At 49.1% G+C, this 25,398-nt stretch overlaps 1 protein-coding gene across 1 annotated transcript in view; it reads left to right on the forward strand.

The window, feature by feature from the left end:
- Nucleotides 1-25,398, forward strand: part of OTOG (otogelin) — a 650,929-nt gene that overhangs the window by 184,800 nt on the left and 440,731 nt on the right. The window contains exons 15-16 of the mRNA XM_073657941.1: nucleotides 14,477-14,601; nucleotides 14,691-14,903. Coding sequence (XP_073514042.1) covers nucleotides 14,477-14,601; nucleotides 14,691-14,903 — 338 coding nt within the window. The remainder of the gene's footprint in view (nucleotides 1-14,476; nucleotides 14,602-14,690; nucleotides 14,904-25,398) is intronic.

Here is a 25,398-nt window from a genome sequence, read left to right on the forward strand (position 1 = left end):
ATCAGGTAGCACCCCGGGGAATTCAGGAGACAACTGGAGGTTCTCCGCCTGGTTGGAGAGGTGCAGAGACTCTGGGGTAATCACTGCTTCAAAGTACACTTTGCCAGGCTTAGTGGATGAAGTGGGCGAAGTACCGGGTACAGGGTGCAAAAAAGTCTCTCTCCATTTGTTATCAGATAGCACCCCGGAGGATTCAGGAGGCAACAGGGGTTCCTCCGCCTGGTTGGAGGGGTGCAGAGTCTTGGAAGTAGCCACCGCCTTTATGGACTTAAGACCAGATTTATTAGAGACGGAGGGTCCTTGCTTTAGGACCATCTTCAATCTGGTTTCAGAGATGACATGTCTGTGAGGCGGGACGGTACCTGAAGCCAGATCATTGGTACAATCGTCGAGACTGTGTGGGGACATCACCTCCGCTTCCCTTCCTTCGGAGACTTCAGTGCACAGCGAGTCAGCGACAAGAAGATCTGGTGAAGAAGAAGAAGAAACTGCTGACTGTCCTGAAAATATGGGGACTGGACACCCCTTGTACCTCAGCAGTCCCCCAGGATACACCATGCAGGATCTCCAGACCTGAGCTGGCACTAGATCTCTCGGCTCTGGACGACCTGTGGGTAAGCCAGTCAACACCTGGAATGTGAACTTCTTCATGTGTAATGCTCCAATCTGGAGCTTAATTTGTACAGACATATTTTGACTGTTTCTGAGTAGGGCTCGTCCTTCTGCTGACAATGCCCAAACCAGCTTCTGGAGTTGTCGGACGGGAATCAGACACCGACTCTTCAAGGCTTTAAGCCCGAAACTTCCGGTTAATCCGAGGCCTTCACTTGCCACGGAGACAGTCATGGTCATCTGTGGAGAGGAAACACTAACGCCAAGGGCAGTCTCTCCTACAGGCCTAATGTCTTGGGATTCTCCAACCTTCGCTGGACAAAGACCGTCAGGGGGTCCCAAACAACCGCAGTGGGACCACAATCCGATTTTGTGACTGAGTTCTGGCCTCTGCTTTGCCTCACGAACATAGTCATCCTTCATGGATTCAGTGCGGATAGCTGCCTTTACTGGCTGGGGAACAGGAGGTCTTTGGGAGGACAGAACCTGGCGTGATGGTTTACCTCTACGCCTTGCACGTCTGGACTGCCTCTTGAGGTTGGGAAGAGAAGTATTCTGTAGAGCATAGTCATCCTGTGTGGAATCTGGGTGGGTAGCAGTCTCTTCAGGCTGGAGAACTGGTAGGCTACCTACACACATTACCCATCGTGGCTGCTCCGGGATATTGGGAAGGGAAGCTTTAGCAGAGGCTTCAGGATTAGGGTCATCGAAGACCATTAGAAAGGCCACCAGGAAGGCCTGCAGGTCAAAGATGCTAGGATCCCATGCTTCCCATAGGGGGGTGATCCATTTCAAGGCATCACCCGCTAGGTAGGACATCATGAATGCTACTGTAACCTGATCGGTGGGAAATTAGTGAGCATAGAACTTGAAATGCAGCATGTATTGCTCCACAAACGCATGGCTTTGTTTTGGATCCCCATAGTACCGTGGCGTATCCGCAGGAACAAGTGCTGATAGATCCATTTGGGCTGGTGTGTAAATCGCTGGGACCTCGGCTTGCGAAAAAAAATTTTCTTGATGCAGAGCGAAGGGCCGTGGGGCTCAACGGGAACCATGGCCTGATCAAACTGTTGCGCTCGCGCCTGGACTGACTGGCGTGAGCGTGATTAGTGATCCCACTGTACCATGAGCCGAGGAGTGCCTGGAGGGGCGTAACTAAGTATCAACCCGATCCGACCAAGGTCGCACGGCGGCTCAGTCGACTCCGTGAACCAAGGAGGAACCGAGCAGAAGGACCAGGTGCTACTCCAGGTCAAACCCCGGTCACAGCTGTTGACCCACACCGGGGAATGCAGGAACAGGCAGGCAAGACTGGCATACAGACAGGTGGATATTGGTAGGCACGGCTGGTATGCAGACAGGTGGGTACTGGTAAGCACGGCTGGTATGCAGACAGGTGGGTACTGGTAAGCACGGCTGGTATGCAGACACGTGGGTACTGACAAGCACGCAGGTATGCAGACAGGTGGGTACTGGTAAGCACGGCTGACATGCAGACAGGTGGGTACTGGCAAGCACGGCTGGAGTGCAGACAGGGAGATACTGGCAAGCATGGCTGGAGTGCAGACAGGCAGGTACTAGCAGGTTGGAGCGCAGGCTGGATAGGGTCCAGTACAGACTGGGAGACAGGAACAGAGCCGAGGATGCGGTAGACAAGCAGAGTAAAGCGAAACCGCCGGAGCGGAGAACAAGGCAGAGCAGAGCGGAACTGCAGGTGCGGTGGACAAGGCAGAGCAGAGCGAAACCGCCAGAGCAGTGAGCAAGCAGAGCGGAGCGAAACCGCAGGTGCGGTGGACAAGGCAGAGCAGAGAGGAACCGCCGGAGCGGTGGACAAGGCAGAGCAGAGAGAAACCGCTGGCGCGGTGAGCAAGCAGAACAGAACAAAACCGCAGGTGCGGTAGACAAGGCAGAGCAGAGCGAAACCGCCGGAGCGGTGGACAAGGCAGGGCAGAGAGAAACCGCAGGTGCGGTGGATAAGGCAGAGCAGAGAGGAACTGCCGGAGCGGTGGGCTAGGCAGAGCAGAGAGGAACCGCCGAAGCGGTGGGCTAGGCAGAGCAGAGAGGAATCGCCAGAGCGGTGGACAAGGCAGGGCAGAGCGAAACAGCCGGAGCAGTGAGCAAGCAGAGCAGAACAGGGCTGACGGTGCAGGCAGAGAGAACAGGGCTCTGTTCACATGGAACAGACTGAAAGATACAGGAAGATGGCTGGAACACAGGAGGTAGATACAGAGGAAGGGAAATGGGACAAGCAGAACCAGATACGCACAAGGTACTTACAAAGAAGTAGCGAGTGGACACAAAACTCACAAACAGAAGTACAGAGACAATGAGTTGGAGTTAGGGGCAGGTTCAGACACCGCAGGAAAAGGGAGGGTACAGACATAGAGACAAACAGGTAACAGGCTAGGAGACAGTTCAGACGGGAACTGATACCGCAACAAGATACAGGAACGAGCCTGGGAATACAGCCCCCAGGGTGGCGGAAACAGACTAAAAGTCAGAGAGAACCGGCCTGGGTATGCGGCCCCCTGGGTGGCAGAAACAGACAAGATACTGGACAGGACCTGACAATACAGTTGCAAAGACAAACTGAGTGAAGGTGTTGCTCAGGCACCTCCTTCAGGGTGGAGGGGGTTTAAATATCCAGTGACTCACAGCAATAGGCTGGAGACGCATTAGGGGTGCGCCCACAGCAGCTATAAGAATCAGGAAGTAACCGAGCCGCCGCCCTAAGCAGTCAGACAAGAGAGATGCACACAGCATGAACTGGAGCAAGGTTTGCAGGCTGGACTGATGGGTAAGATTGCGGTCTTGCATGGTGGGAGGTGGTGCACTATGCAAGCACGCCGCCAGGGATGTTACACCGGCCTCCCTGCAGCTGCTGCTGGTGCATGCAACTTCCCTGGCTCTCCCTAAAAAGTCCCCGGCCAATGGCCGGAGGACTTTCCCTATAAAAGGCACCTCCTCCAATATGGAGGTGCCCGTGCAAGGTTGTTGCTCTGTGATATTTTCTTTGCTTCAGCCCTCAGGACCTCTACAAGTCAGTCCTGTCCACAAGTCTGATCTTTAGCCCAGTCCGCCAGTCTGACTACTTTCCAGCCCGACAGTCTGCCTACAGTCCAGTCTGCCAGTCTGTCTATGGGCTCTGCCCGCCTGCTTACCTGGAAGCACCTGCCTGTTACCTGCCGTGCCCGCCAGTCCGCTTACCTGGAAGCACCTGCCTGCTTACCCGGAGCACCCGTCTGGCTATCAGCTGAGTCAGCCTGCTTGTCTACCCGGATCACCCGTCAGCCTACCTGCCGCGCTCATCCGCTGTACCGGTCAGTTCCTGCCTTCTAACCCGTGGGAGTCTCCTGCTCTCATACAAGGTCGGTCCCAGAGTGGCACCTGGTCCCTCTGCTTGGTTCCTCCCTGGTTCATGGAGTCGACTGAGCCGCCATTCGACCTTTGTCGGGCCGAGTAGATACTTAGTCACGCCCCTCTGGTCCCTCCTTGCACCACAGCACAGAGGTTCCACCACCCGGATCCGTAACAGATTGCACGGGCCATGGAAGCCGGTGGCCCCCAGGCTCCTTCACTCTCTGACCTGTACCAGGAGGTTTCTCGTCAGAGATCCCAATAGGAAACTATCCTGACCTACCTGCGGTCTGTCAACTCCAGCCTGGAGACGCTGCCCACCCCATCTGTGTCCGTCTCGAGCCGAGCGGCACCCTCTCCGGTGGTGCCTCAGCCTACTAGTGCCATGGCATCCAGCTCTGGACCCCGGCACTCTGTGCCTCCATGTTTTGGTGGTGACCCCGTCTTATGTTGGGGTTTTCTGAACCAGTGCACGCTGCACTTTGAACTCCTGGCACATCAGTTTCCCTCCGACCGGGCCAAGGTGGCATTCATCATGTCTCACCTCACCGGGGAAGCATTGGCATGGCTAAACCCTCTATGGGAGAGAGGGGATCCCCTGGTGTCCGATCTACCGGCTTTCCTCACTGCCTTCTGGAAGGTCTTCTATGAGCCCGGACGAAGGACTTCTACTGCCTCCTCACTGCTCCGTCTCCGCCAAGGGAGTCTCACCATGGGCCAGTATGCCATACAGTTCTGTACCCTCACATCTGACCTTGCCTGGAACAACGAGGCCCTGGTGGCCACCTTCTGGGAGGGTCTTTCCAGACGGATCAAGGGCGAGCTAGCCGGCCGGGACATTCCTTCCACCCTGGACGACCTGGTGTCACTAGCTACCCGGATTGACATCCGTTTCTTGGAACAAGTTATGGAGACTACCCGGGAGAGAAGATTTACTTGTCTCGCTCCTGTTTTACAGAAACCTGCCTCCAAACCAGCAATTGCCTGGGCACGCTCGCCTGAACCCATGCAGATTGACCAGACCAAGATGGTCAAGTCTCGCCAAGAAACACACCGAGCCGAGGGGAGCTGTTTCTACTGTAGCAGTATGGAGCATCTGATCCGTTCCTGTCCAGTGAAGCCGGGAAACTCCAGTGTCTAGGACCCCCCAGAGAGGTCATCCTAGGCAAGAGTAAATCCTCTCCGTCCTTGACTCTTATCCATTTCTATTTCCTGTGGAGAGACCCGCTTCTTTGAAACTGCCCACCTGGATTCTGGAGCCGCTGGGAATCTCATTTCTCTGTCCCTTGTGGAGAAGTATCAGATTCCTACCAAACGTCTGGACGAACCATTGGCAGTCGCTTCCGTGGATGGGAGACTCCTTCCGGTGACCATCTTGCTCGTCACAGAGCCTGTGATCCTTCAGGTGGGAATGCTGCACTCGGAGAGGATCTCCTTCCATGTGCTATCCGGACTCTCTTACTCACTTTTGCCAGGTCTACCCTGGCTACAGAAACTTGAACCCGTCCTGAATTGGCGATCTGGTGAGGTGCTCTGTTGGGGGCAGGATTGCCATGAAACCAGCCTGGTTCCGGTTCGCCTGGCTCGACCTCCGTCTACTCCGGCTAATCTACCTGGTCCGCTGGCACCCTACTGGTCCTTTGACAAGAAGGAAGCGGAGACACTACCACCTCATAGGCCGTATGATTGGCCAATCGATCTGGTACCCGGTGTTTCACCTCCCCACTGCGTGTCTACCCCTTGTCGCTGGCTGAGACCCGGGCCATGTCTGAGTACTTCGAGGAGAATCTTGGTAGGGGATTCATTCAGAAATCTACTTCCCCGGCTGGAGCAGGATTCTTCTTCATTAAAAAGAAAGACTGCTCGCTACGACCATGTATCGATTACAGGGGGCTTAACCAAATTACCATCAAGAATAAATACCTCCTGCCTCTCATCTCGGAGCTGTTCGACCGCCTTAAAGGCGCAAGGGTCTTCACCAAGCTCTTTCTGCGTGGGACGTGCAATTTGGTCCGGATCTGCCAGGGAGACGAGTGGAAGACGGCATTCAACACCCGGGACGGTCACTATGAATACCGCGTGATGCCCTTTGGTCTCTGTAATGCCCCAGCCGTCTTCCAGGAGCTGGTTAATGACATTTTCCGTGACCTCTTGTATTCTTGCGTAGTGGTGTACCTGGACGATATCATGGTCTTCTCTCCGGATCTGCCCACACACCGGAGGAATGTTTGTCAGGTTCTGCTAAGGCTCCGGCAGAATCGTCTCTACGCAAAATTCGAGAAGTGTCTCTTCGAGCAGACTTCCCTTCCGTTCCTGGGATATATTATCTCCGAGACTGGTCTTCGGATGGACCCCGAGAAGGTTTCTGCCGTCTTAAAATGGCCCCGACCGGAGGGTTTGAAGGCAATTCAGCGATTCCTGGGCTTCGCAAATTATTACTGCCTCTTCATCCCTCATTTCTCCTCCCGGACCGCTCCCATCTCCGTGCTCACCCTTAAGGGAGCAAATCCCAAGGAATGGACTTCCGAAGCAGAGGAGGCCTTCGTCTCTCTAAAAAAATCTTTCTCCTCCGCCCCTGAGCTGCACCGTCCGGATTGCAACAAGCAGTTCTTCCTGGAGGTTGATGCTTCCTCCTCCGCAGCCGGAACGATGCTCACCCAGAAATCCCCGTCCGGGAAAATGGTAACCTGCGGCTTCTTCTCCAAGCTCTTCTCCTCATCCGAGCGCAACTACTCCGTAGGAGATCGTGAGCTGCTTGCCATCAAATTGACACTGGAGGAGTGGCGCTACCTTCTGGAAGGGGCTCTGCACCCAGTGATCATCTACACTGATCACAAAAACCTGGCTTATTTACAAAACTCCCAGAAACTCAATCCGCATCAGGCCTGGTGGTCTCTGTTCTTTGTCCGATTCTGCTTTACTCTACATTATCGCCCTGCGGACAAGAACGTTAAAGCCGACGCTCTATCCCGCTCTTTCCTGTCCTCCGACCAAGAGGAGGAGCCTCTACATATCATCGACCCCTCCAGTGTAATGACTGTGGCCCGTTTGACCTGTCTCGTCTTCCTCCCGGTAAGACTTTTGTAGCTGTTCCGGATCGTAAGAAGGTTCTTCTCTGGGGTCATTTGTCCAAACTAGCCAGCCATGCAGGCCAGAGGAAGACCTTCCTGCTCACCGCCCGGCATTACTGGTGGCCTTCTCTATGCAAGGACATTGCGGATTTCGTCACGGCTTGTTCCTCCTGTGCCCGTAACAAAGTTCCCAGGCATCTTCCCGCCGGCCGTCTCCTGCCTTTACCCGTACCTTCCGCTCCGTGGCAACACATTGCTATGGACTTTATTACAGATCTCCCTGTTTCTGCCGATTGTACTGTCATTTGGGTGGTCACTGATCTCTTTTCTAAGATGGCCCACTTCATCCCTCTGCCTGGTCTCCCGTCCGCATCTGGGCTGGTTAAGGACTTCATTCATCACATCTTTCATCTCCACGGCCTACCCCTCCACATTGTGTCTGATCGGGTGGTCCTGTTCACTTCGAGTTTCTGGAGAGCTACGTGTAAACTGCTGGATGTCACCCTGGATTTCTCCTCTGCTTATCATCCTCAGTCCAATGGTCAAGTGGAACTTATCAACCAGGTCCTTACCAGCTTTCTCCAGCATTTCGTCAATGCTCACCATAACGACTGGGTTGAGCTCCTACCTTGGGCCGAGTTCTCCTATAACAACCATGAGAGTGAGTCTTTTTCCAAATCCCCGTTCTTTGTGGCATAGAATGTGTGAACAGTTCTGCAGACTCACCCATCTGTGGTTCCCTACAGTCAGTTCGGCAGTTAGATAGTTGTGATGTGGGGGAAAGGAAGGGTAATGGGGGTGCCAGCTCTGTGGACTGTACTGTGTGTGATGTTGAGGTGGAAGAATAGGAGGAAAGGTCACTTGAAGCAGCGCTTGCCATCCACCTGCTCTTTCTGGTCCTCATCAACAAGGCGTACCGCTGTGCGGCTGCTAAAGAAAGGGAGTGGAGTAGCCCGTCCAGTAACAGAAGTTGTCAGTAGTTGCCTTTAGATAGGACGTGACAGTGTTGGTTCACTACTAGTGCGTTCACTAACATTATCATCTACCCCACATATACCATGAGCATCAAACCTATTCCCCCTACTTCCATGACCTCTCTTTTTCCTACTCATGGTGCTCAGATAGTGCGATAGGAGCACGCTATAATCAACAAAAAATTAGTTTTACTGTGCACCAGCTCTGCACACAGCTGAATTGCAGTGGCACTAAATGACAAGATGAGATATGGCTTGCGGTATCACGTTAGTAACAGAAGAAAGTATTTTTTCCCCCCTGTATGGAGAACAATAATTGCACCAAAGAATTAAAAGATGAATTGTAGCCTGCTTTATATATCACAGTAGTAAGAAAACCAATTTGGATTTAATCATATGTACCTCTGTGTGGAGAACAATATCAGCACCCAAAAATTTGAAACTGACATCTGGCCTGCTGTATAACGTTAGTAACAGAAGAAAGAATTTTTTTTACTGTGGATGAAGCCTGTATAACATAGGGGATACAGTTGTGCTCAAAAGTTTACATATCCCGGTAGAATTTTTGTGTTATGATCTGCAACATGTACTAAGGAAAGATAGGGGAAAGCTGTCCCTACAGTAAGACTAAGCTGAATCCCTACGATGTAGCGGGCTGCCTGTTCCTTGTGAACAGACCCGCCTAGTCCTCGGCTAGTCTGAACGAAGACCTATAGAATTAAGGGTGGGGTTCCTAAATTAACTAAGGACTGGGACAAAAATGGGACACCTCCTAAACAGAAGTTGTTGCAGAGAACAAAAGACAAACTGACAAAAAGTACTAGAGGTCCCAGAAGGACCAAGCGAACCTGACAGAGAAAGGCACCGAAGCACCAGGCTAGAGAGACAGTAGAACACTGAGGTCCAGCACAGCCTAAAGGGCGGAGCTGGAATATAAAGGCAGATGGTCACGTGACCACAAAACAGAAGATAGAAAAAACAAACAGGAGGGTTCTGCTATTTTGCTTTCTTGGCCTTGTCTCAGAAAATATGAATGATAACAAAAAACTCATGGTTATTGGTTGGGTGAAGCCATTTATTGTCAAACTACTGTGTTTTCTCTTTTTAAATCTTAACCCCTTTAAGCCCATGATGTACTAATACGTGTCTGTGCCCTGGGATTTAAGAGCCTGACCCGTATTAGTACATCATCGCGATTGCGCGCGCACACAGGCTGTGCGGGCGCGATCGCCGCCGGGTGTCAGCTGATTGTTACAGCTGACACCCGGTACTATGTGCAGGGAGCGGTCCCTCACTGCTCCCAGCACATTAACCCCCGCAATGCTGATCGCAGCATTGCGGTGGCAAGGGGAGGTGATCGCAGATACTCACCTCCTCTTCCGGCCTCCAGCGCTGTCTGCCGCGGCTTCCCGAGTGTTGCCATGACGACCCCATGTCGTCATGACAACATCCGGGTCACCAGACAGCAGTAAGATTGTTTGGACATGCGCAGTGCATCTCCAAACTATCTTCTCCCTGTCCAGCGCTGACTGGCTGCATGGCACAGGGATGGTGCTCCATCCATATGCTGTGCAAGCGATCAGAATAAAAAAAGTGAAAGTCCAAGAGTGGGACAAAGTAAAAAAGTGTAAAAACTCCCAAAAAGTGAAAAAAAAAAAAAAAAAAATTGTAAAAATATAAAAAAAAAAATAAAAAAAATAATCCACTAAAAATAAAAATATAATGTACCCATCAATAAATATTATTATGAAAAAACAAACAAACAATAAAAGTACACATATTTGGTATCGCCGCATCCGGAACGACCTGACCTATAAAACTGTTCCGCTAGTTAACCCCTTCAGTGAACACGGTAAAGAAAAGAAAATAAAAAACAAAGCAAAAAACAATACTTTATCATCATACCGCCAAACAAAAAATGGAATAACACGCGATCAAAAAGACGAATCTAAAAAAAAATGGTACCGCTGAAAACATAATCTCGTCCCGCAAAAAACAAGCCGCCGTACAGCTCCATCAGCCGAAAAATCAAAAAGTTATAGCTCTCAGAATAAAGCAATGCAAAAAAATAATTTTTTTTATAAAATAGCTTTTATTGTGTATAAGTGCCAAAACATAGAAAAATGATACAAATGTGGTACCGCTGTAAACGTACTGACCCGAAGAATAAAGCTGCCTTATCAATTTTACCACACACGGAACAGAATAAAAAAAAATAAAAAAAACAATTCCTGAATTGTTGGTTTTTGTTTATTCTGCCTCCCAAAAATCGGAATAGAAAGCGATCAAAAAATGTCACGTGCCTGAAAATGGCACCAATAACAACGTCAAGTCATCCCGCAAAAAACAAGCTGTCACATGACTGCCGGCCGAAATATGGAAAAATTATAGCTCTCAAAATATGGCGATGCAAAAACTAGATTTTACAAAAAATGCTTCTTTTAGTGTGTGACAGCTGTCAATCATAAAAACCCGATATGATTCTGGCATTGCTGTAATCACACCGACCTGAAGAATAAAGTAATCTCATCACTTATACCGCACGAGGAACGGCGTAAAAAATAAACGCTAGGGCTGGGGTTGGGGTTGTGCTAATGTTAGGGTTGGGGTTGTTTTTTTTTCCACTTTTTCATTTTTACGAATCAATTTGTGAAGCACCTGAGGGTTCCAAGTGCTCACTATGCATCTAGATAGGTGCCTTGGGGGGTTCTAGTTTCCAAAATGGTGTCACTTGTGGGGGAGCTCCACTGTTTAGGCACATCAGGGGCTCTCCAAACGCAACATGGCGTCCGCTAATTATTCAACCAAATTTTACAATCAAAAAGTCAAATAGCGCTCCTTCCCTTCCGAGCCCTGCCGTGCGCCCAAACAGTGTTTTTTCCCCACATATGGGGTATCTGCGTGCCCAGGGGAAATTGCACAACAAATTTTTTGGGTCCATTTTTTCCTGTTACCCCTGCGAAAAAAAAAAAATTGGGTCTAAAATAACATTTTTGTGAAAAAATTGAAATGTTCATTTTTTTCTTCCACATTCCAAAAATTCCTGTGAAGCACCTGAAGGGTTAATAAAGTTCTTGAATGTGGTGTTGAGCGCCTTGAGGGGTGCAGTTTTTAGAATGGTGTCACTTTTGGGTATTTTCTGTCATAAAGACCCCTCAAAGTGACTTCAAATGTGATGTGGTCCCTAAAAAAATGGTTTTGTAAATTTTGTTGGAAAAATGAGAAATCGCTGGTCAACTTTTAACCCTTATAGCTCCCTAACAAAAAAAAATGTTGGTTCCAAAATTGTGCTGATGTAAAGTAGACATGTGGGAAATGTTATTTATTAACTCTTTTGTGTGACATATGTCTCTGATTTAAGGGCATAAAAATTAAAATTTTGAAAATTGCAAAATTTTCAACATTTTTGCCAAATTTCCGTTTTTTTCACAAATAAACGCAAGTGATATCGAAGAAATTTTACCACAGTCATGAAGTACAATATGTCACGAAAAAATATTCTCAGAATCAGGGGGATCCGTTGAAGTGTCCCAGAGTAATTACCTCACAAAGTGACAGTGATCAGAATTGGAAAAATTGGCCTGGTCATTAACGTGCAAACCACCCTCGGGGCTTAAGGGGTTAATGACAACCAAAAACATCCAAATGACCCTGATCAAAAGTTCACATACCCCAGTTCTTAATACCGTGTATTGCCCCCTCTAACATCAATGGCAGCTTGAATTCTTTTGTGGTAGCTGTGGATGAAGTTCTTTATTTTCTCAGATGGTAAAACTGCCCATTCTTCTTGGCAAAAAGCCCCCAGTTCCTGTAAATTCCTGGGCTGTCTACATGAACTGTGCGCTGGAGATCTCCCCAGAGTGGCTCAATGATATTGAGGTCAGGAGACTGAGATGGCCACTCCAGAACCTTCACTTTGTTCTGCTGTAGCCAGTGACAGGTCGACTTGGCCTTGTGTTTTGGATCGTTGTCATGTTGGAACGTCCAAGTACGTCCAATGCGCAGCTTCCGGGCTGATGAGTGCAAATTTGCCTCCAGTATTTGCTGATAATGCGCTGCATTCATCTTTCCTTCAACTTTTACCAAGTTTCCTGTGGCTTTGTAGTTCACACATCCCCAAAACATCAGCCATCCACCTCCATGCTTTACTGTAGGAATGGTGTTCCTTTCATCATAGACCTTGTTGACCTCTCTCCAAATGTAACGTTTATGGTTAACATAGTGAAATAGTAACATAGTTTGTAAAGCCGAATAAAGACTTGCATCCATCAAGTTCGACCTGTTAGTTCTGTAATTGATAAAGTTGATCCAGAGGAGGGCAAAAACCCCAAATGATTTGGCCAATCTTCACCTGAGGAAAAATTCCCTCCCGACTCTGAAACCAGCAGTCAGAATAAATCCCTGTATCAACCTACTATTTTATTTTATTTTTAAGTATATGCTGAAATCTGCCTGGTATCTAGAAATGCATCCAGTCCCCGCTTGAACTGGTGTAGTGAATCCGACATTACCGTCTCCTCACTCAGTGAATTCCATATTCTCACTGCTCTTACCGTAAAGAACCCCTTCCTATGCTGGTGCTGGTACCTTTTCTCTTCCAGTCTTAGTGAATGCCCTCTTGTTACCGTAATATCCCTCCTTTTGAACAAATCCCGGCCAAGGTCTCTATACTGTCCCCTAACATATTTGTACACATTTATTATGTCCCCCCTCAACCTTCTCTTTTCCAGGCTGAATAGTCCTAGTTTTGCCAACCTCTCTGGGTATTGCAGTCCCTCCATTCCCCTTATTAATTTTGTTGCCCTCCTTTGTACCTTTTCAAGCTCATTTATATCCTTTCTATATATTGGGGCCCATAACTGAGCACAGTATTCCAAGTGTGGTCTGACCAGTGCTTTGTACAGTGGAAGAACAATGTTCTCATCCTTTGCAGCTATACCTCTTCTGATACATCCCATTACCCTGTTTGCCCTTACAGCAGCGGCCTGACTTTGGGCACTCCAATTTAGTTTGCTATCAATCAAGATGCCCAAGTCCTTCTCCATCTCTGAATTCCCCAATGATTTCCCATTCAGTGAGTACTGGTGACTTCCATTTTTCCTTCCCATATGTATGACCTTACATTTCTCCTCGTTAAACCTCATTTGCCATTTAATGCTCCACCTACCCAGCTTATCCAAATCCCTCTGTAGGTCTGCACTGTCCACTGCACTGTGGCCAAAAAGTTCAATTTTGATCTCATCACTCCAAATGACCTTGTTCCAGAAGTTTTCAGGCTTGTCTCTGTGCTGTTTGGCGTATTGTAGGCGAGATACTTTGTGGCATTTGCGCAGTAATGGCTTTCTTCTGGCGACTTGACCATGCAGTCCATTTTTCTTCAAGTGCCTCCTTATTGTGCATCTTGAAACAGCCACACTGCTAGTTTTCAGAGAGTCCTGAATTTCAGCTGATGTTATTTGTGGGTTTTTCTCTGCATCCCGAACAATTTTCCTCGCAGTTGTGGCCGAAATGTTTGTTGGTCTACCTGACCGTGGTTTGGTTTTTACAAAGCCCCTGATTTTCCATTTGTTAATCACAGTTTGAACGCTGCTGACTGGCATTATCAATTCCTTGGATATTTTTTTTGTATCCCTTTCCTGTGTTATACAGTTCAACTACCTCTTCCCGTAGATCCGTTGACAATTCTTTTGCTTTCCCCATGACTTACAATCCAGAAACGTCAGTGGCTGGACGAAAGATGCAAGTCTGTCTGATTCCCAGAAACTCACTCAGCTTTTATGCACACACACTGATTACAAGCAAACAGGTCACAGGTGAGGATGTTCCTTTTAGTAACCATTCAAACGCATTTGTGTCAAATTCTGTGCATGTTATCAGGCCAAAATCACCAGGGTATGTGAACTTTTGATCAGGGTCATTTGGATGTTTTTGGTTGTCATTAAGATTTAAAAAGAGAAAACACAGTAGTTTGACAATAAATGGCTTCACCCAACTAATAACCATAAGTGGAGAAAAAGTTTTTTTGTTATCATTCATATTCTCTGAAACAAGGCCAAGAAAGGAAAAATTCTGCCGGGGTATGTAAACTTTTGAGCACAACTGTATGTTCCAAACAATTTCAAACTGAGATGTCCCCTACTGTATGACATTAGTAACAGAAGAAAGTATTTTTTCCCCCTGTATGGAGAACAATATTTGCACCAAAGAATTAAAAGATGAAATCTAGCCTGCTTTATATACCACTGTAGAAAGAAAACGAATTTCGATTTTAATTGACCTGAAACGGGAAAGGTTTATTCTGATTTCATGTCAGATATTGAGAAAAACCTGCAGATGTCTTTTTATATAGTTTATTGCATATATATATATGGTGTGTATTGTAAATAGTGTGTATATGCTGGGACAGCTTGGTCAGAGTTTAGATGACACTGAATTGATCATGTCTTCCCTTCCATTAAGCTCTCCAGCTGGAGTTCCAGAAAATACTCCACAGCTGTTTGGAAATGGATGGAAAATGTCCTCCACCTGTGGGAATGAACAGCTGCCCACCCCCCTGGACCCATGTGATGTTCACCTTCAGGCAGGTATGTGGATGTTATCATTGGCTAAATAGATGATATACACTTAGTTCTACAATAATCCCAATCACTCTTGTGTACCTGCTTGCCCTCAGCCTCGTACGCCGCAGAAAGCTGCAGTATTGTCAGCCGGGAGCTGTTCGCTCCGTGTCATCCATACTTGAGTCCTGTGTCATACTACGAGCAATGCAGAAGAGACACGTGTAAGTGTGGAGGAGCCTGCCTCTGCGCCGCCATAGCGCACTACGCCCACAAGTGCCGCCACTATGGCATCATCATCAACTTCAGAGCTGCCATCCCAGACTGTGGTATGTACATCAGTAGTGTGTGTATATAGTATATACAGTGGTCATACATCAGTAGTGTGTGTATATACAGTATATCTGAAATTTTTGCCAGCCAGTCCTCCAACGTCGGGGGGTGTTGTTGTTTCCATTTTAGAGTGATCATGTGTATTGCTGCTCCTATCATTAATGGTGCAAGCCCATGTCTTTTAGGTCTGTAATTGTTGGTTGGGAGTGATAGGAGTACTTCTACAGCCTTTAAGTCGAGGTATATAATTCCTAGAGCTTTCAAGGTGTCATTAACCCCTTTCCAAAAGCATTTTAAGTCTTGGCATGTCCAGAAAACATGGGTCAAAGTTCCTCTTGATTTCTTGCATTTCCAACATAGCGGGGACTCAGTTAGTCCCAAGTGGAAGAGTTTTTCAGGGGTAAAATACCACCTCGAGAAAAGTTTGAAAGACATCTCTTGTAATAAGATGCATCTGGAGAATCCATGTGATCCTAGACATACATTTTCTTTCTCGCGTTGGGAAAGCGAGATACCCAATTCTACTTCCCACCCATGTAAGGAGAGTGGGAAGGCATTCTGCTTAGTGTCGAGGAGGTTGTTGTATATTTTAGAGGTGACTTTGGAGATTGGGGACGTCACCTTTGTTATTATTTCCATCCACAGCCATTGGGTCGGCGGCGTAGTTAATTGTCTAACTTTCTTCATGTAGTAGGATATGTGTTGCTCTTGGAGAAATGAGTGCGGATGTCATTTTGCTTCTAAGGGCCATAGGTTTTTACATGGAATTTTCCGAGACAGTAAGTGGGAAATCGGTTTGTTCGGTAGTGATGACCATAAGTTGTAAGGGTCTGTGAAGTCTATGTCAAACAGATATGGTATGAGACCTATCGGTGTTTTGTCTAGGAATTGACCTGTGGGAGGCACAGGAGAATTAATGAACGTCTTATCTCTAGGGTTGTGAAGAGGCTATCATCCTATTCTTCCTTTTTAGGGAGGCAATTTGTCCATAATAGTCTGTTTGCTTTGGTGCTTAGTAATTGCATTTCGATGTGTTTATCATTACCTTGAGTAGTTAATTGGGTTAGTCTCAGCCACCTGGCCAAATGAATGGCTCAGTAGTAAGAAATTAAGTCAGGGAGTCCTAGGCCTCCTGTTCTCTTCGGGAGTAACAGTGTCTTAAACGGGAGTCAGGCTCTTTTATGGTTCCATACAAACTTTGAAATAATTTGGTTTAGGGAGCTAAAAAGGGATTTTGGTAGGGAAATTGGGACCATGCTCATAACAAAAAATATTTTGGGTAGAATGTAAGACTTTATTACGTTGACTCTTCCTAGCCAAGATAGGAAAGGGAGATCAAAAGTTTTAAAAATATTTTTGAGATTGCCTTTGAGAGGGGTAAAGTTGTCTTGGTAGAGAGTATGTGGGTCGTTTGTAATATATATTCCCAAATATTTAATTTTATCTTTAGGCCATTTGAAAGGGGTGGAGGATTGTAGATTCCGAATGTCCGCTTCAGCGGCTAAAATATTAAGCGCCTCAGACTTGTCAAGGCTTATTTTAAAATTAGAGAGTTCCCCAAGTGAGGCTAGGAGGTCTAGCAATTCTGGGATAGCTGTTTTCGGGTTAGAAACCATCAGCAATAGATCGTCCGCAAAAGCTGCGGTTTTCATTTCCCGTGTCACAATTTTGATCCCCTTGATGTCTTTATTTTGACGGATTGCCTGGATTAGTGTCTCCATTACTATTACAAACAAGGCCGGAGAGAGAGGGCAGCCCTGTCTGGTGCCATTACAGATCCTAAACGCTTTTGACAATATTCCATTCACCTTAACTCCGGCCATAGGTAGTGCATATAAAGCTAATATGGCTTCGATGAGGGGAGGGGGGAAGGCAAACTTTTGCAAAGCACATGTCATATATTGCCAGCTTACTCGATCGGAAGCCTTCTCTGCATCTGTAGACAATATGACAAGAGGATTGTTTGTACGTTTGGCATATGAGATGGCTTGTAAGACTTTAGCCGAGTTGTCCTTTCCCTGCCTTCCCCTCACAAATCCAGCTTGGTCATGGTGTATCAGGTCGGCCAGAACGAAGTTGATCCTATTGGCCAGTATTTTGGCCCACAGTTTCATGTCTGTATTAAGCAGAGATATTGGTGTGTAATTGTTACCCAGGGTGCCATCTCTCCCCTCCTTGGGTATGACAGTGATAAAAGCTTCTAAAGCTTGTGGTGGTGGGATGGAACCTAGTAGAAAAGTGTTACACAAGTCCAATAATTGTGGCATAAAAACAAATTTTTTATAATAAACAATTGGGAAACCATCAGGTCCTGGGGCCTTTCCGTTTGGTATTGTCGCTAACGTCTCTTTTACTTCTTGTTTCGTAATTTTTTTTTTTTTTCATAAGAATTGTTTGACCTATGGGGGTGATCTCAGGTAATGAAAATCTGTCGAGGAAGGTCTGTATTCGGTTGTTAGCGGTAGCAGGATCTGTCATTGAGTCTGGGGGTTTTAAGTTGTACAAAATAGCTTCTAAAGGCTTCGGCTATGTCTTCCGTCTCTACTAAGGCCCTACCCTTCTCCGATCGAACTCGCCTTATGAAGCAACTCTCCTTTTGTTTTTTAAGCATTCTTGAGGTAAATTTACTTTCCTTATTGCCATGCATGTGAATGTTATGTCTGCAGCGTGTGAATATTTTGGCAGAGTTTATATTAGGCAGATCTTTCAGTTTGCAGCGCAGCGCGGTCAGGTCTGAGCGCACCGGATCTCCCCTTTTGCCCTTATGAATCTTTTCCAAAGTGCTGATCTGGAGTAGAATTGAAGAGAGTTCTTTGTCTCTCTGTCGTTTAACATGAGATCCTAAAGCTATCAACACTCCTCTCAGCACTGCCTTGTGAGCTTCCCACACCATTGGTGTGATGTCTCCATCAGTACTGGTTTCACTGAAGTATCTTTTTAGGGAAAGGTTTAATTGAGACAAATGATCAGGGTTACCTAACAGAGATTCATTTAGCCGCCAGGACGGGAGTGTGTGACGCGCCCCTGGGCCTGTGTCGCGCAGCGTTGCGCACGCGGGAGCTTACCCGGAGCCGGATCTGTTGAGGGTTGTAGTCTCGTGGCGGTGATCCGGTCCGTGCCCAGGGAGTCAGACTAAGTGGCGCTGTATCAGCGGTAGATGTTGGACGACTACGCCACCCGTTGAGTACAGCTAAGGAGCTGCTGCTGCAGGGCAGACCGCTGAGGCCGGTGGTAGGATTGTGCAGCGTGATAGTATAACCCCCAACGGGAGGGGTATGGCCTCAGGGCAGCCGACGTGGATGATGGGGGTAGCAGGAACCACTCGGAGACGGTACGGTGTAGTTCAGGGTCTTTACTGGTGACAAAGATAGACCCTCCCGGAGTACTGGCTAGCGATTGGGGCCTGGTCAGTCCTTGAGCAGATGGGATCTCCCCTGGCCAGGCGGAGTTGTAGGCCTCCCAAACTAACGATACTCTTCTGGCTACCTTGCTAGAGGCGGGTATAAGTAGCCCACGTCCCTGAGTGTACCGTGTGGTGCTCATCCGTATGGCCGGTGACTCGGGGCCTTCTAGTAGCTTCCGCTCCACGACGGCGGTGCTGGTCCCACGCGTGTGACCGTGCCTTCGGGTTTCTGGGCCAGAGGACCTGCAATCCCCTGCCGGTCGGTTTCTGCTGCTGGATAGGAGTTAGTCCCCACAGCCTCAGACTCCGGGTCAGGTGATAACTTCTCAGTCAGGGCGAGCTCTGCAGCTGCCAGCCCCTGACTCCTTGTAGCACTGCTCCCACAGAGCTCCTGTTGTTTCTTCCTATGCTGCTTCTCTTCTCTACTTCTTCTCTACTCACTAACCCTGCCTCAGCCCTAGGTTTATATAGGGGAAGTTCTTCCCCTCCCAGGACTGGGCAGGAGGTGTGGCATGCATAGGATTCCTGACCAAGAGACCTCCCACCTGCTCTCAGACATAACATTGCTGTTACTGTGGAAACCAGACCCCTGGGGTGCCACATTCCCCCCTAGTGAAATTTAGTACTCCGGGACTAAACATATTTTTAGAAAAATATAACAAGGTATAAACAATAATAATACAATAAGAAAAACACATAAAGATGGTCATGGCGTGTCCGCAACCGGGTGCAGTTTTTGAAGAAAAGCAAGGTGTCCATTTCACCAAAACAGGGAGACGTAACCAGGTAGGGGTCTGTCCTGCCTCGAGTCCTTAACAGTCTTTAGTCCATTCCTAGGTTACGCTCCAACCATGTACAAAGGATTCCCGGTAAATCCACCAAGGACTCCTATAAATAACTAGAAACACATAATTATACACAAGCAACAAGAAAAACAGGTAACCACAAATAAAACAATTTATACATTTCAAATCCTCCAACGTGCGGGTAACTGGCCTCTAGTGGCCCTAGTGGACCTACGGAGCTGACTGTCTAGCCCTGAACTACAGGGTGTAGGAGCTGTCAAGGGTAAACTGGGCAGCTGTCTACCGGCTCTTTGGCTCACTAGGGGTACGGCAGGCTCACTATAAGCAGAGGGTTGATCCTCCTGTTCTGCTTGTGTGGAGTCTTCTGCCTCCTGGACCGGCTGTTCTTCCAGCTCTACCTGTTGCTCCGTAGGTGCTTGGGATGCTGGTTGGAGGAAGGTGAGTACGGGTACCACAACTGCGCCATTGACTTGAGTCCAAGACCGAGGGAAGTCTCCGAGCACAGTACTAACCATGTCTTCCCTTTCCTCTACGGGTCGAGGGTCTTCTTGTTCCTCTTCAGGGTTCCGTAGCTGTTCGGGACACTTCTTCAGGTGATCCCGGGATACAATGGTTGTGGTTTCCCCTCCGTCTTTACTGATGGTACAGACCTTTGGGTTGTCGTGGCTTGAGGGCAGTACGATGTACGGGTCCTTCTCCCACTGGTCGTCCAACTTGTGGAGCCGCCTTTTCCTCTTCAAGACCTGCTCTCCGGGTACCAGGGGAACAGCGGGCGCATACTGGTTGTAAGTTTTCTCTTGTCTTTCCCTAGCTTGACAGAGACTTCGCTCCACGCTCTCCTGTACTTTCCGGTACTGCTGCTGCCTCTCTGTGTCCCAGTCTGCTTCTGGTGAAGTGTCCTCGGGTGTCAGGACTCCCATCTCCAGGTCAACAGGTAGCTTACCAGGTCTTGCCCTCATCAGGTAAGCCGGGGTACAGTTGGTGGAACCTACCGGGATGTGGTTGTATAGGTCCACCAGATCGGGCAGCTTCTCAGGCCACAGACTGCGTTCTTCCAGGGGCAACGTTTTCAGAAGATCCATTACCACCTGGTTCATTTTCTCACAAAGTCCATTAGTTTGCGGATGATAGGGTGTCGTCCTTATCTTCCGGCAGCCATACAGATTGCAGAATTCCTGGAAGACCTCCGCTTCAAAGGCAGGTCCCTGGTCCGTCAGCACTTGGTCCGGGTACCCGTGTGGACGGCAGAAGTGCTGCTGGAAGGCTCTAGCTGCTGTTCGAGCTGTTAAGTCCTTGACGGGGACGACAACCAAGAACCGGGAGTAGTGATCCACGATGGTTAGTGCGTAAACGTAGCCACTTCTGCTTGGGGTCAGTTTTACATGATCCAAGGCTGCCAGTTCCAACGGCTGCCGGGTGACGATGGACTGCAGGGGAGTCTTCTGGCTGGCACGGTCCTTCCTTCTTAGGTTGCACGGGCCACAGTCTCTGCACCACCTCTCGATGGTTCCCCTCATGCCTACCCAGTGGAACCGCCCGCGCAGCAGGAACTCCAGCTTCTTCCATCCGAAGTGTCCAGCCCCGTCGTGGTATGCCTCCATCACCATGGCTGCGTCTCTCCGTGGCACCACTACTTGCCAGATTAGTTCATGCGTCCGGGAGTTAACCATTCTGCGGCACAACTTCCCCTTGTAAAGGAACAGTCGACTCTTCTCAGCCCACAGTTGCTTGGCTTCCTCCGGAGCGTCTGGGTCAAGGCGAGCCTCTGGCCGAGTCAGCATCTCCTTCACCAGTCGGACGGCAGGGTCACTGTCTTGCGTTTCCTCCCAGTTGTAGTGAGGCAAGGGGTTAAACGTAGCGGCTTGCTTACTCCTTACCCGATGGGAATACTGGATAGTCCCATGACGGTGGAACGCGGGGAGTTCAACTTCTTCCAGTCCCTCTGGATCTTCTCCTACGTCCGGTAGGTTTGGCATCCTGGACAGGGCGTCCGCGTTGGTATTGGAGCGTCCTGCCCGGTATTTGATTGTGAACTCGTAGTTGGACAGACGGGCCATCCATCTCTGCTCTAGGGCACTGAGTCTTGCCGTGTCCAGGTGTGTCAACGGGTTGTTATCCGTGTACACGGTGAACCGGGAAGAAGCGAGGTAGTGCTTAAAGCGTTCGGTGACTGCCCACACCACTGCCAGGAACTCTAGCTTAAATGAGCTGTAATTCTCAGGGTTTCTCTCGGTGGGTCGCAGTTTTCGGCTGGCGTAAGCGATTACTCGTTCTTTCCCCTGCTGGATCTGGGACAGCACGGCTCCTAGCCCGATGTTACTTGCGTCGGTGTAGAGGATAAAGGGCTGGCTGTAATCAGGGTACGCCAGGATTTCATCCCCCGTGAGGGCCATCTTCAGCTGGCGGAAGGACTCTTCTTCTAACTTCTCCCATCTGAAGGGTGGCTTCTGGTTCTTGGCCTTCCGGGACTGGCCTATCAGGAGGTCCTGCATAGGAGCTGCCTTTTTGGTGAAACCGGGGATGAATCTGCGGTAATAGCCTACCAACCCGAGGAACTGCCGCACTTCCTTTACACTGGAGGGACTTGGCCATTCCTTAATTGCGGTGATCTTATCAGGGTCGGGAGCCACTCCATCAGCGCTCACCACGTGTCCCAGGTACTGCACCTTTGGTTTCAGGAGGTGACACTTGGAGGGTTTCACCTTTAGGCCGTAGCTTGCCAGAGCTTCGAACACTTCCGCCAGGTGTTTCAGGTGGTCCTCATACGTCTTGGAATATACGATGACATCGTCCAGGTACAACAAGACCGTCTCGAAGTTTCTGTGGCCCAGACAGCACTCCATTAATCGTTGGAAGGTTCCTGGTGCATTGCAGAGTCCGAACGGCATGCAGGTAAACTCGCTAAGTCCCATCGGGGTGGTGAATGCGGTCTTCTCCCGGTCCGCCTCTGCTACAGGAACCTGCCAGTACCCACTAGTGAGATCCAAGGTAGAGAAGAAGTTAGCAGATCTTAAAGCAGCCAAAGATTCCTCTATCCTTGGTAAGGGGTACGCATCCTTGTGTGTGATACGGTTGATTTTCCGGTAATCTACACACATCCTCATGGTGTTGTCTTTCTTTTTGACTAAGACTAGTGGAGCTGCCCAGGGGCTACAGCTATCCCTGATCACCCCAGCCTCCTTCATGTCTCTAAGCATCCCCTTGGCGTGTTGGTAGTGTGCAGGGGGTACGGGTCGATACCTCTCTTTGGGCTGCCCCGGTTAATTGGGCCACCAGGATGCTCACTTTTTGCTCCTCTGTGAGGGGGTACACCTGGAAGAGGCTATCCAGCTTTTCTCTAAAGTCATGCAGGGTATGTGACTCCCCTGAGTACTGGGGTAGCCAGGCTGCCCCCGGGATATAGGGCATGGTGAAAGGCATGACCGCAACAGCGGTGGCGCTGGCGGGGGTTGAAGCGGTGAAGCTCTCCTCCGTATCCGACATCCTTCTCCCCCCTAGTGGACCGTGGACTACCTTGCGATGATCCTCTTCCGTAGGCCGCGGCTCCGCAGTGGATCGTCAGGGTTGAGGACCTTCCGTCGCGCTCCTGTGACGTCGGCGTCTGCTGGTCTCCTTCCAGGACCTTACGCAACGTCCGGACGTGAGGCGGGGCTTCAGTTCTCGCGCGCTTTCGGAGTCCACGCCCCTCTTCTTCCCGCGCGGCGTCCTCAAGATGGCGTCCAATGGCGGGAAAACTCCACGTGTGGCGGGAAGAAGGCTGAAGATGGCGCCGGATGGCGGGAAAACTCCACTGATGGCGGGAAGGAAGCGGAAGATGGCGCCGGATGGCGGGAATCTTCACCACAGGTAAGTTTGAACAGTCTTTTTCAGGCACGCAGTACCCGGTGGTTGCGGGCACGAAATCCTGCCGACTACGCCAAAAGTTGACGCGCCCCTGGGCCTGTGTCGCGCAGCGTTGCGCACGCGGGAGCTTACCCGGAGCCGGATCTGTTGAGGGTTGTAGTCTCGTGGCGGTGATCCGGTCCGTGCCCAGGGAGTCAGACTAAGTGGCGCTGTATCAGCGGTAGATGTTGGACGACTACGCCACCCGTTGAGTACAGCTAAGGAGCTGCTGCTGCAGGGCAGACCGCTGAGGCCGGTGGTAGGATTGTGCAGCGTGATAGTATAACCCCCAACGGGAGGGGTATGGCCTCAGGGCAGCCGACGTGGATGATGGGGGTAGCAGGAACCACTCGGAGACGGTACGGTGTAGTTCAGGGTCTTTACTGGTGACAAAGATAGACCCTCCCGGAGTACTGGCTAGCGATTGGGGCCTGGTCAGTCCTTGAGCAGATGGGATCTCCCCTGGCCAGGCGGAGTTGTAGGCCTCCCAAACTAACGATACTCTTCTGGCTACCTTGCTAGAGGCGGGTATAAGTAGCCCACGTCCCTGAGTGTACCGTGTGGTGCTCATCCGTATGGCCGGTGACTCGGGGCCTTCTAGTAGCTTCCGCTCCATGACGGCGGTGCTGGTCCCACGCGTGTGACCGTGCCTTCGGGTTTCTGGGCCAGAGGACCTGCAATCCCCTGCCGGTCGGTTTCTGCTGCTGGATAGGAGTTAGTCCCCACAGCCTCAGACTCCGGGTCAGGTGATAACTTCTCAGTCAGGGCGAGCTCTGCAGCTGCCAGCCCCTGACTCCTTGTAGCACTGCTCCCACAGAGCTCCTGTTGTTTCTTCCTATGCTGCTTCTCTTCTCTACTTCTTCTCTACTCACTAACCCTGCCTCAGCCCTAGGTTTATATAGGGGAAGTTCTTCCCCTCCCAGGACTGGGCAGGAGGTGTGGCATGCATAGGATTCCTGACCAAGAGACCTCCCACCTGCTCTCAGACATAACATTGCTGTTACTGTGGAAACCAGACCCCTGGGGTGCCACATGTGCAAGGAAGGGATGTTGTTTTTAGTTCTAAAAAGATCGGCGCATGGTCCGAGATAGTTATAGATCCAATTGAGGTGTTTGAAACTAATTTAATAGTAGCATGTTGTATTAAAAAGTAGTCTATTCTGTGGTACGTATTATGTGGTGTTGAGTAAAACGTATAGTCTTTCATTGTGGGATGAGCAATTCTCCATTCGTCTATAAGATGTAGAGAATCTAATTTATGTAGTAAGCTCAGCCTCCTTTTTTCTGGGATCGAGGATTTGCTGTTAGATGCATCCAAGATCGGGTTCAATGTTAAGTTCAAATCACCTCCCACAACCAATAATCCCCCTGTGAATAAGGTTAAAGTATCTATGGTTGGAGACAACCATTGTACCTGGCCCCGGTTTGGGGTATAAAGGTTTGCAAACATTACTAATGTGTTGGCTAAAAAGTCTTTTACCAAAATGTATCTACCGTCTGCATCTGTAAGTTGGTCTTTTAATGTGAAGTCCCTTTTTAAAGGCAATGCTAACTCCTTTTCATGCTGAATTTGAGCAGCTATGGAACCAATTTGGATAAGGTGAGAAGGAAGTGTTGGGTGTTCTTCCCTTTTTAAAATTTGTTTCTTGAAAACTTATAACTTGTGCATGGTGTTTGCGTAGTGAATAGAGGATCTGGCTGCGTTTGGCTGGTGTGTTCATACCTTTAACATTATATGATGCCACGGTGATCAAGCCCCCTGTATCTTGTTTAGCCATAACCCAGGGAACCATCTGCGAGTACCATTTTCATTATACACCTGTGGTAAAGAAATGTTAGAATAAACGTAGAACTATATACATAAAGGTAAACTTTCTCATCTTCCGCATGGGGGGGGGGGGGGGTATTAAGAACCCAATTTTGAAGGATGAGATATAGTATAAGAACACCCAAGTGGTGATGCTTCTAATATCTATTTGACAACATACAGAGCACACCTTTTACCGAACAATTTAACCCAGTTCAGCAGGGGGAGACAGTTTTAAGTTCACATTCTCTTTCAGTATAAACCTTATTAGTGTTGAGCGAGCACTAAAATGCTCGGGTGCTCAAAGCTCGGGCCGAGCAACGAGCCCAATGTTAGTCTATGGGAGACCCCAGCATTTTTGCGGCGGCACCCCCGGCAGTCTGTAGAAAGCCTAAAAAGTGCCCAAAACGATAGTGACAGTGCTCAAATGACATGGGGGACAGCATGGGGATCGCCCCAGGAAGCATTTCTGACCCCCAGGCCACTTTTACGGGCTCACAATAAAACGTTCAAAAACGAAAGTGAAAGTGCTTTCCTGTGAAATATGTTAACCCCTTAACGACCATGGGTCTTTCTGTTTTTGCGTTTTCCTT

Source organism: Phyllobates terribilis, unplaced genomic scaffold (assembly GCF_046119375.1).
Source record: "Phyllobates terribilis strain yellow unplaced genomic scaffold, ASM4611937v1 Scaffold_13__5_contigs__length_258822181, whole genome shotgun sequence".
In the NCBI taxonomy this organism is placed as follows: domain Eukaryota; kingdom Metazoa; phylum Chordata; class Amphibia; order Anura; family Dendrobatidae; genus Phyllobates; species Phyllobates terribilis.